At 38.2% G+C, this 12516-nt stretch overlaps 1 protein-coding gene and 1 pseudogene across 1 annotated transcript; both read right to left on the bottom strand.

The window, feature by feature from the left end:
* Positions 1–439: 439 nt before the first annotated feature.
* LOC119537035 lies at positions 440–3054 on the bottom strand (annotated as a pseudogene).
* Positions 3055–11189: 8135 nt separating this feature from the next.
* LOC119537034 (putative olfactory receptor 52P1) lies at positions 11190–12181 on the bottom strand. The gene is given in 2 exon segments (XM_037839664.1): positions 11190–12142; positions 12145–12181. Coding segments are annotated over 2 exon segments (990 nt in total).
* Positions 12182–12516: the final 335 nt, after the last annotated feature.

The following is a 12516-nucleotide window of genomic DNA, read 5'->3' as shown; positions in this document are numbered from 1 at the left end:
GGAGCAAAGGACCTGCAGACAGCAGCCACATGCCTTCCCAGATGACAGAGGTGTTCTGGACACCATTGGCCTTTCTTCAGTGAAGGTATCCCATTGTTGATGCCTTAGGTTGGACGCCTATGCCCTGAGAACTATAAATTTGTAACCTAATAAATCCCCTTTGTGAAAGCCAATTCATTTCTAGTGTTTTGTATTAAGCGGCCTTAGAAAACTGGAACAGGGGGAAAAGATAAGTAAAGATTGTATTTTCTGGACAAGTAATTCTACTTTCGGAGAGTGAGCCAAGGAAAATAACACTATACAAAAAACAAACACGCACAATTCTCAAAACAAACAATTTTCAGCATTGGGGGACCAAGCTGGGCTTGGACTTCCCAGCAGCTGCCTGCATCTTTCTTACTCTTATGCTGCTACTTGGGCTGGTGTTCTAGAAGGGCTCTTACTCCTTGGAGGCCATGTAGGCCATAAGGTCCACCACCCTGTAGCTGTAACCAAATTCATTGTCAAACCAGAAAATAAGATTGACAAAGTGATTGCTGAGAGCAATGCCAGCCACAGCATCAAAAATGGAAGAGTGGATGTCACAGTTAAAGTTGCAGGAGACAACCTGCTCCTCAGTGTAGCTCAGGATGCCCTTTAGGGGCCTTCTGACTTCACTACCTTCATTACCTTCTTGATGTCATTGTATTTGGCTTCTTTCTCCAGATGGCAGGTCAGATCCACAATGGACACATTGGGGGTGGGAATGCAGAAGGCCAATTCAGTGAGCTTTCCTTTCAGCTCTGGGAGGAACTTGCCCACCACGTTGGCAGTACTGGTAGAGACAAGGATGATGTTCTGAGTAGTCCCATGGCCATCACATCACATTTTCCTGGAGGGACCATCCACAGTCTTCTAGGTTGCAGCAATGGCATGGCCAGCAGTCATGAGTCCCTCGACAACACCAAAGTTGTCATGGATGACCTTGGCCAGGGGATCTGGCAGTTAGTGGTGCAGGAAGCATTGCTGATGATCTTGAGGTAGTTGTTATCTTTGTTCCAGTTTGCTAATGCTGCCATTACGAAAAACGCCAGAAATGGGTTGGCTTTTAAAAAGGGGATTAATTTGGTTACAAATTTACAGTTCTATAGCCATAAGTATCTGAACTAAGGTATCAACAAGAGAAAACTTTCACTGAAGGATGGCCAATGATATCCAGAAAACCTCTGTTAGCTGAGAAGGCACATGGCTGGTGTTTGCTGACCCCAAGTTGTGTTTCAGCTCCTCTCCTCAGTTCCTGTGTGTTGTTGGTTCTTTCTCCCAGAATGTTTCTCTCTAAGTGCCTGGGGTTCCTATCTTAGCATAGTGTGGGTCAAACTCTGCTTCGTCTCTTAGCTTAACATCTCCAAACATCTTTGTCTGCAGCTCCTAGCATCTCCAAGTGTCAGCCAGTATCTCTCCAAAAGTCTCTCTCAGCTGCCCTCCAAAATGTTCCTCTCAGCTGCTCTGAGCTCCTTCTGTTTGTGAGCTCTTTTATAGGACTCCAGTGATAAAATTAAGATCCACCCTGAATGGGTGGGGTCCATATCTCCATGGAAATAATTTAACCAAATATTTCACCCACAGTTGATTGAGTCACATCTCCATGGAAACACTCAATAAAAAGATTCCAACCTAATCAACACTAATATGTCTGGCCCCACATGACTGCGTTAAAGAATATTGCTTTTTCTGGGGGGCATAATATATACAAATTGGCACATACTTCTTACGGTTCATACCCATCACAAACCTAGGGGCATCAGCTGAAGGGGCAGAGATGATAACTCTTTTGATGCCACTCTTTAAGAGAGTCTTAGCCTTGTCCAGTGTCATGAAGACACCAGTGGACTCCACAACATATTCAGCACCAGCATCATCACATTTGATGTTGGCTCCTGTAAGACAGTAATGGGATACCCACTGAAGACAAACTTCCAGTTCTCAGCTTTGACAGTGCCTTTGAATTTGCACATGCCATGGGTGGAATCATAGTGCATTACATGCACCATGTACTTGAGGTCAATGAAGGGGTCATTGATGGCAGCAGCCTACATTTTGCTGGAGTTTATACTAGTCAAATCCATTTATTTCAACTTTCATCATGTCCCAGGGATGTGGCCGGCAATGCATGAAAAGATGCAGCTATCTGTAGAGCAGAGAGGAGGAGAGAAACTATTATACAGATTTTTGATGTCTTCCAAATATAGGTGTATGAGTTGGACAACTTCTTCCAAAGTCATTAGATACTATAAGTTTTTTTTAATTTATGTGCCCTCTATCATAAGCAACGAGTAGCTTAAAGAATGGATATGTGTGTAAAGGACAAATGAATTGAACTGTAACCAGGCTTCCCCACTGCAAGTAGGTTGCTCTTCTCCCACTACACTGTACCCTGGAATTTCAGTTATTGCGTGATGCTTAATAGGAAGTCCTCAATGCCATAAATAAAATCCCATGGGTACAAGTACAGAGTATGAGTGTTCTGACTATTAATAGTTGAATTACCACTCTAATAATTAAGCTTCAAGTACTGTTGCAGATGCAATTATATAATATTGTTACTCATTTAGTTCCAAATCTTCCTGTTCTAGAGGATTCAATTAGGTGGTAATCGCACATGTGCTGGAAATATTTACCTGGTGACCCATTTTAATTACAAGTTAGTCCATAGTATTCTTCTAACATTTTTAGTTCCTGATTTAGCAATACAATAACCCAAGAAGTCTATTCAATGATGCAGATAATAAACATATAGTATGCTGATAGACTATGGAGAATATAGCATTCCAGGAATGGAGATAAGTTCCATAATAAAAATAGCAAAAGTAAAAAAGACATAGGAGCTACATTTAAAAGGATACTGGGGCCACATGTTTCCCACTTCACACAGTGTATCAATAGCAGAATAGAGCATACGCTCACCAGAATATATCAGCAAGACACCACCACCCTGGGCCTTCTGGTTAGTAGACTTAGCAGAAAGTCCACAAACACAGAATAATCCTGTTGGTATTGCATCCAGTTTACCAGCATTAACGACTTCTACCTAATAGAATGTAGGGTGATAATTTAAACAGGAGGAATTTATAACTTTCATACTTTCCCTTCCCAACAAACACCAAATAGCAATAACTCAATGTACATTAATTTTCTGATACAATCTACCAACAATATAAGGTGATTTCAATCTACCCATTAAGGTTTCATTCACATGTATTTTATTATCCATAAACACAAAGTGGTTTGTGTGCAGGAAATACAGTGAATTAAGGCTAAAGGAATAAAAACAGGAATGTTCTGCAGACCTGCCGACAAGATACGTTAATGAAAGGTGAGTCTGTGAAGAGTCCCAATGCACTGTCTACCGAAGTGAGGAATGAGTTTTCTGCCCCAGGAGAGAAGACTAAGAGATCAGAGTAAAGAAATCTGCAGTGTATTACAATATTGAGAAATTAAATGTTTAATAAAATGACAATTGCCCCATTACATAGCACATCCTTCTCTATATCTAAGATTATATTTGGGAGTTACTTCTGAAATATCATCCTCATGACCCAGTGCCCAACAAATATATACTGATGCATTGGCCTAAATTTTCCCTGGTTTTACATTTTCTCCCTTTTATATCCATGAATTTAATCATGTGCTCTCTATTTTCTCTTTCTTGTCCTGAGTATCAGAGCATGAACGGGGCATAGGCTGAAAAACAAAAAAAAAATTGTGCTCATTTGCTGTCTCTTCCCCATTAAAGTGTGGTAGCGCTTAATTTGGTCAATAGCAAAAACACTTATTGATAATCAGAGTTAATTACTCCTCCTATTAAACCCAAATATTTTGCAGACTCAAATTGGATTTGGTAAATAATTGTGGTCATACCATTAGTGGCATGCATACATATGAGTTGAGAGGAATCTTCCTCTGATCTGTAAATACTATCCATCCAGATGGGGAAAGGGACATCCAACCTAGTGCTGAATAGTATGGATGGATATGACCGATTTAAACCAGGGTTCTCTTAGAAGATGTGAAATGCACTGTGCATTTGCCCCCTTGGCTCATTCAATCCATGAGCCTACTACTATTATCTTTTTGTTCAGTTAAAACAATAAAAATTTCCAGGGCCATTGCCCTTTCATGTTCTATAACTTAATCTTTAGTTTAACAATACCAGCGGCTTGCAGGTAATAATATTCATGTACATATTCATTTTCATAACCATCACTAAAGCAGTTGGAGATAATAAAAATATTGATAATGGCAGTCTGTAAGTCTTTATGATGTAATGCCCCATAACTCTGAAGTCAGAGAAAGCTACTCCATATCCAGAGTAGATGCCAACTTTTATCAAAATGCATGTGTAGAGGGATTTTTTAGGTCATGGGAGTGTAAAGTTCACTTGCTACAAACCATTGGCCTTTTCCCCAGGGAGCTTAGGCTTGCTTCCTGTCACGAATGACACATGGGACATTATTTCACACATTTTTAATTTTCTACAAGGTCACTGTTAATTGTTAACCAATCATAAAAGGAAGTGCTGTTTAGACCCCCCCTGAGGAGGTGGTGGAGAATTCAGGGGTGTTGGGCTTCCCCACCTCTATGGTTGCTGATGTGCTCACAAACATAGGGGACTGGTGGTTTGATGGGCTGAGCCCTCTACCATGGGACTTGCCCTTGGGAAGACTGTTGCTGAAAAGGAGTGGCTAGGCCTCCCTATAATTGTGCCTAATAGCCTCCTCCCGAATGCTTCTTTGTTGTTCAGATGTGGCCCTCTCTCTCTAGCTAAGCCAACTTGAAAGGTGAAATCACTGCCCTCCCCCCTAAGTAGGATCTGACACCAGGAGAGTGAATCTCCCTGGCAACGTGGAATATGACTCCCGGGGAGGAATCTAGACCAGGCATCGTGGGATGGAGAACATCATTTTGACCAAAAGGGTGATGTGAAAGGAAATGAAATAAGCTTCAGTGGCAGAGAGATTCCAAAAGGAGCTGAGAGGTCACTCTGGTGGGCACTCTTACGCGCAATATAGACAACCCTTTTTAGGTTCTAATGAATTGGAATAGCTAGCAGTAAATACCTGAAACTATCAAACTACAACCCAGAACCCTTGAATCTTGAAGATGATTGTATAAAAATGTAGCTTATTAGGGGTGACAATGTGATTGGGAAAGCCATATGGACCATACTCCCCTTTGTCCAGTGTATGGATGGATGAGCAGAAAAATGGGGGCAAAATAAAAAAAAAAAAGGCACCCAGTGTTCTTTTTTACTTTAATTGGTCTTTTTCACTTTAGTTTTTATTCTTATTATTTTTGTGTGTGGTAATGAAAATGTTCAAAAATTAATTTTGGTGATGAATGCACAACTATGTAAGGGTACTCTGAACAACTGAATGTACACTTTGTATGACTTCATGGTACATGAATACATCTCAATAAAATTGAATTAAAAAACAAAAAAAGGAAGTGCTGTTCACCTGGGTGATTTAAATGACTGTCCCTCTAAAATTACATTAATATTTCTGAAAAAAGCTTTGTCACTATTTCTCTCCCAAAGTTTGTCCCTGATGGTGTTTGTGTTCTTTAAGTTCTATTAATTGTCCAAATGATCTCTCCTTTTACAGTCTAGTCTTCTTTTGGGGCCCAGAGTTCAACTCATTTGATGTCACTCATGACTACTGCCGAAGAGTATGGAGACGTACACTTGTCTCTATTGTTTTATGATAGCCTTATCAATAGCCATATATATTGCATACAGTTCATTGTCCACGGCAGATTTTCCCACTTCTTTTACTGTTTTCATATCCATGTTTGAACAGATTACCACCACTTACTATATCCATTGACATTCATGACTGTAGTGTTACAATTTGCATATAGAATTTACTTTGTTTTTCAACATAAGCTTCAGCATAAGTATTTCTGCATTACCTTAGTCAACATAAACTGGAGCCCAACTTTCATATTTCTTAGTACCATTTATGGGCAACATAGTTACAGGAGTCTTCCTTCATTCATCAGAAACTAACATTTGAATCTATTCCTTTTGACTCGTTTGTCTATATTGTTTACATTTCAAGTGTTTCCCTGATTTGTCTGGAATATTCATGGTGGGTCCACACCAATAAAGGATAGTCTCTTTATAAAATGAATGGCAGATCATGGTCAAACCTTCAGCGATGTTTTTCTAACAAAGTCTTTATTCGCCCATTTGCAGCTCAAAAAGCTCAAAGCCTATTTTGAGCTGCCACCCCAGGGCCGCTGAATTCCAATCATCATTTTCCAATGGGTCTTTAACATGTGAGTCAAAGGAGTCTGAACTAATTCCATGTCCTAAAAGCAGAGCCATCTGAGCATTCTGTGGTAGAACAAGGAGTGTTCCTGTTGTTCTAAAGCCACCGAAATTGGGCAACTTTCTTTGTTACTTGATATTTAGAAGTCATCATTGGATTAGGTAGGAATAGGTTGCTTCCAGAAACTAAATATACCTGTTCACTGTTGATCTTGTCTTGCTTATAGTCATTTCTGAATGTAGCAATTTTTTTCTTACCACACTAGGTTTATTTTTGGTTCCACCCATGTGTGGTATTCAGGGGAATTTTACTGTCTGAGTTAACCCTTGAAGTCGCTTTGGATTTACGTTCTGTCCATGCAGTGTTATCAACAGTACCAACTTCTCTGATATACCTTGTGCTTAGTTTCATGAATGGGCTACTCTCAGAATATCATGCATAAATGAAACATAAAAAAGGGAAGTCTATCTGGCATTATACCTACTAGATTATGATAAAAGGCAGAAGAATCCAGAGCAGTCCTGGAGTAAGATTGCAAATTTATATTGCATTCTGAGCAATGTGATGACAAATTGCTCTTGTTTGGATTCATCAAAAGGAATAATGAAAAACAATAAGCCTAATGAAATGGATTCCATGCTTTTTTTTTTTTATAAGAAATTTTATTTTGAGATAAATTCAAACTTACAGGAACAGTTGCAAAAACAGTACAAACCCCATACATAGAACTGCAGCATACCCGAACCCCCCTACCCCGATACCCCGATCCACCACCTTTAACATCCTGTCACACCACCATTTCTTTCTTTCTTTCCTTCCCTCCCTCTTTCCCTCCCTTCATCCATCATCTTCTGAACATATGAGAGCAAGCTGCACACACCCTTGAAAGAACAATATAATTCACATATACATTTCCCATGAACAAGAACATTCTTTTATGCAATCCCTTTAAATGCAGCTAAGAAGTTCAAGAAATTCAACCTTGATACAAAGCTTACATTCTATCTATATTTCCTTTCTTTTTTTTTTTTTTTTTTTTGCTTAAGTCCCTTCTGTGTCCCTTTTAGCCTCCTCTCCTCCATCCTCAGATCCCATCCAGGATCATCCTCGGCATTTAAATTTCATCTATTTAGACTGTCTTTTTTTTTTTTCCAATTGTGGAAACATATGTATAGCCTAAATCTTCCCATTCCACCCACTCCCTAGCATTCCATTACTGGGATTAATCACATTTAGAATGTTGCAATGGTATCACCTTCCCACCATCCCTTTCTAGAAGTTTCCCTTCACCCCAAACAGAAACCCTACACTCATTTCTTAACTCCCCATTGCCCCTTCCCCCACTTCTCGGAACCCCTACTCTACTTTTCATCTCTATGGTCATATTCTCTGATAGTTTCTTTGTGTTTACCATGGGGCTTAAATTTAGCATCTTAAATCTTTAACAATCTTGTTTTTCTTTCATACCAACTTAACTTCCATATGATACATAAACTATGTTCCTATACTCCCTCATTGCTCATGTGCTTTCTTAAAAAAAGTGTTAAACTAAAAATAGCTTTTAGTTGCTCTATCCACAGTGGGAAAGTTTTAATTTAAACAGAAATTACACATTTTAAAAAGTGCTAGTAAAAAAAAAATTTTCCACATCCCAATAAGAAATTAGGTGCATTCTTTAATATTCAAAATCTTAGAACAGACATGATGATCCTTGAATAAACTCTTTACCAAAAACACACAAAAAAACCTGAATAAAAATTTAAAGAATATATGAAGTAGCACAAAGACAAAAAGACAGCTCTTGAAAACTAGTGAGTATTATATCTCTGTGTTTTGCCTTTCTGTATTTCTGAGTGTTTATTTTGACTTATGGCTAAAAATTTTAAGCTGTAAGTCTCCTATTTATCTACTCAATTAATATTATTAATTTGAAAGGAAACAATTATGTCTTCTGAGTTATCAACATTAAATTTTTAAAAAAAAGCATGCATTTTTAGAAATGTTCTTCCTTAACATATACAGTTTTACTGATAAACTTGCATTGTATTTAATAAATATTAAAATGAAAATATTTATAATATTTAAAATGAAAATATGTATATATAAATTTTCATTTAAACAAATTGAGTCATTTTTCTGAAAAGTTTTATTTGGGCACTAATTATATTTTGTAAGCTGTCAGCCCAAAGATAGTCACCAACATCATTTTGGTAAATTAAGTATATAAGGTATACATGGTATGTTTTTATTAAGGTAAAAGAATAATTTTATCCTAAAGTAAAGTAACTGGTTGTTTAATAATGAGAATGAAAAAAAATGTAGGAAAAAAATAGTTATAGAAGATTTCCAGAAAATGAATTTTATTTCTTGTGGTCAAAGTTAAGTAAGATTTAATAATTGTATCTATAAGACTTTTAAGAGCTTTAGCATCAAATAGTATACTGATATGAAACTTCAATTTGTTTTTTTTTTTCTCTATTAAAATAACAGAGTTTTCTTGGATTTGATCTGTTCTTAGTAAAAGGTTGCAAAGGTTTTATTCTGAATAAGAAGAATCTATCTTTTATTAAAATAACTTCTTGTACTTTATATTAACTTTATCATGGCCTTAATTATTTGAAAAATCTTCTCACTTTTGAAAAAAGAAACACAAAACAGGTTTGTATTTTTTTACCATCATGTTATCTCATATATTTCCTCTTAAAATCTTTTATTGTTAGTTTAATTAAAGAAGAAAGTCATGTATTGTTTCACAGTTACCTGTGATCCTATTTAACCAGGTCAGGTATTCAACATGCCTAACAACTTTTAACATTTTGCTTTCTCAAATCAAATGCTAAATAATATATTTTAAATTGCATAAGAAGTGTTGTCAAACTAAGAGGGATTTTCTGACCTTCTGTTAGTTAGTTTTGTATAGTAAAAAGTTATAACATATATATTCCAGAAGCTATATACAATTCCTAAAAATTTGTCAATGTATATACTGTCCATAAGATACCCTACTACTGATCCCCCTCATATGAAACAACAGTATAATGTTATCAGGCATAATTTTAGTTTTTCTTAAAAAATAGGTTACATGGTACAATAAAATCAAATTTCCTTCTCAATTGCATTATTTTATTTAAAAAAACTCTAATTAGATCTTTCACTTTTATAAGAGAGTAATAAGTTAACCATAACCATTCTTAAACTTTTGTTTTAAATCTTTTATAACCCACAAATAATTTTTTGTTTTATTCTGATGTTTTCCTAAAAACATTTGCAAGCAGCTACAAGCCAGAGCGCTGTCTTCAACCTGAAAAACCCGCGGAAAGGGCTGTGCCAGGTACAGAAGAATCAAGATGACACAAAGGTTTTGTTTTTGTTTTTGTTTTTTTTTCTGCCTAGACAATTGAAAGAATACAAATGTACTGAGCTCAGGAAGAGTCTGGACCAAAAAAGTTCAGTTTTTGTCATGTTTTATTTACTATACCTATGAGAAAGGCAAGTAATAGGAAGTAAAAGGATGTCTTTCTTGTAGGCATATATTTCTGAGCCATCAATATTAAGAGTATTTAAAGCTATGGGGCCTTTTAAAACCTTTTTAAAGCCAGTGCAGTTAGAGAACTCTGAAGTTTGAGAGCAGTGCCCTGAGGCCCTTCTGCTATTAAGGGATATCAAAATGGTTCTGTGATACATGAAGACATTTGGCAATCAACAGGGATCAAACCAATTCTCATCCACTGTGGTTCAAGAAAGGAGAGAGACAGCTTGACTCTAGGGACATTTCTGCTGTTAAGGCTGAAGTCTTGATTGAGAGATGGTCTCAAAAGTTTCTATTTTCCAGAGATTTGCAATAAAACATTATTTGGATTTCAAGGGAAAAATGCCAAGTCCTAAATAGCTTAAGTAAAAATAGGAATTTATTTGTTCTATTAAAAAAATGTATAGTAGAAATGTCTTTGGACATTGCTGGATCCATGTGTTCAAATCTGTAATTTCCATCACATGAGATTAACTGGGATTGAGAGACTCAGAACAACAGGCCCCTCCTTTCCTTGTGATTCAAGAGACAGAAGTCAACGGCTTCTGGATGGTCCTCCCAGTTATAAAAATGTGTAAGAGTATTTGGGAATCTCTTGTTGAGAAAGGGGGTACTGAAGGCCACTTGGACTTCAGTTGACTCCATGGAGGCTGGGGATTGGAATATATCTGTGGGACAAACAGCTTAAATTTACTTAGAAATGAGTGGTTTTTCCTGACCACTGTCGTGCTTTCCTCCATAGAAATCCTATTGCGCTATACTAGAGGGCTGTGGTTTTCAAAACCTTGCTCTAAAACCAGCTAAGATTATAGATACTTGTGAGTCTTTTCACACAAATTGGCTTCAAGCTCTTCTGCTGGAAATAAATAAAGTTTATGGAAATGTAAAAAAGTCCCTTATAGCTCTAATTTATTGAAATATGACTCTATGGTCCTGTCTTCTGCTCCTTTCAGATGGTCAGAAATTAAAGCCTCCAAAATGCGGTTAGAAATTCATGTTTGGAGTACTGACTGAAGGTCAAGAAGTAATGGGAGTCCCTATGGCTAATGAAATGCAGCGATGCTTCTAAACTAGGTGCAGGACATAAACTTCCCATGGCATCATTGATTGTTTGCATGACTGGGCACTACTTAGGTTGGAAGAATCTTCCCATGCTTATACTTCCCTGGAAAGAAAGGAAGACTACTGAGACTTGACCTCTTCTGTGATTTATCTTTCTTGGGAATGATCTAGAAGGCTCTTTGGAGGACATATCTCACCCCCACCCCCCATTAAAACCTATTTTCAGTCTGAAGTCCTGAAGATTTCCTAATCTTGAAAAACTTCTTTTCTTTTGGATTAAGTCCTTTCTATATTCCTGGATCACTTGGATGTCTTGCCTGGCTCCTTTGAAACACCCTAACAATCCTTTCCCCAATCTCCTTGGTCTTAACTCCGTATGCCACAGGGTTAAGAGCAGGTGGGAAGAGTAAATAGACATTGGCCAAAAGAATGTGAATATGGAGTGGAACACGATGGCCAAAGCAGTGGGTAAAAAAGGAGAAGAGAGCTGGTGTGTAAGAGATGAGGATGACACAGACATGGGAACCACAGGTCCCAAGGGCTTTGGTCTGAGCCTCATGGGATGAGAGAAGAAGGACAGCTTGTGCAATGAGGGCATAAGAGAGACCAATACAGAACAAGTCAACCCCAATGACCAACAGAGCTGCTGTCAGCCCATACACACGGTTAGGCTTGGTGTCTCCACAGGCCAGCTTCACCACAGCCATGTGCTCACAGTATGTGTGCGGGATCACATGGCTTTGGCAGAAGTTCAAACGCCCAATAAGGAAGAGACTTGGGAACATGAGCAGGGAGCCCTGAACCATAGCTACCATCCCAGTGTGGGCAATGATGGTGTCAGTGAGGATGGTGGCATAGCAAAGTGGGTGGCAGATGGCCACATAGCGATCAAAGGCCTTGGCCAGCAGCATGGTGGATGCCATCATGCAGAAGACATGAATGAAGAACATCTGTGTCAGGCAGGCAGAGATAGAGATATGTCCTGCTCCACACCAGAGGACGGCCAGTAGCTTGGGAACTGTAGGGAAGAAGGCAGCAAAGTTGATGGTCAGAAGCATGCAGAGGAAAAGGTACATGGGCTTGTGTAGGGCTGGTTCAGTGATAATAATGACCAGGATGGTTAGGTTGCCCACAATTGTGGCTGTGCCGAGGCAGCACACAGGGAGTGAGAGCCACAGGTGTAAGTGTTCTATAACTGGGACACCCGGAAGGAAGAAGACAGAAGAGTCCAGGCCAGTGTATTGGGAGACATCATGGTCTTGCCAAGACTACTGGGCATCTTCTCTCATCACAACTCCCCACCACCAATAGGATCACATTACTTGTAGAGAGAAAACACAGGACAGGGATATGAATGAGAATAGAGAAATACTAACTAGCTATATCAGGCAAACTTTACCATCTATTGAATGGGTTTAATAATAATACCTGTCTCTTAGAGTTGTTAAGAGGATCAATTAGGTTAATATTTGTAAAGAGGTTTGTAGAGTGCCATAGAGAGTTGACTGGTGACTCCAAATAAGTTACACCCATGCCCCAGCCTTCAGAAACACTAAATATAACCTTCTTTGGAAAAGGGGTCTTTTTAGGTGTGATTAAGTTAAGGATCTAAAG

The sequence above is a fragment of the Choloepus didactylus genome, chromosome 6, assembly GCF_015220235.1.
Source record: "Choloepus didactylus isolate mChoDid1 chromosome 6, mChoDid1.pri, whole genome shotgun sequence".
Lineage (NCBI taxonomy): Eukaryota > Metazoa > Chordata > Mammalia > Pilosa > Megalonychidae > Choloepus > Choloepus didactylus.
The sequence above is the reverse complement of the archived record's forward strand: the minus strand, read 5'-3'. Positions and strand labels throughout refer to the sequence as shown.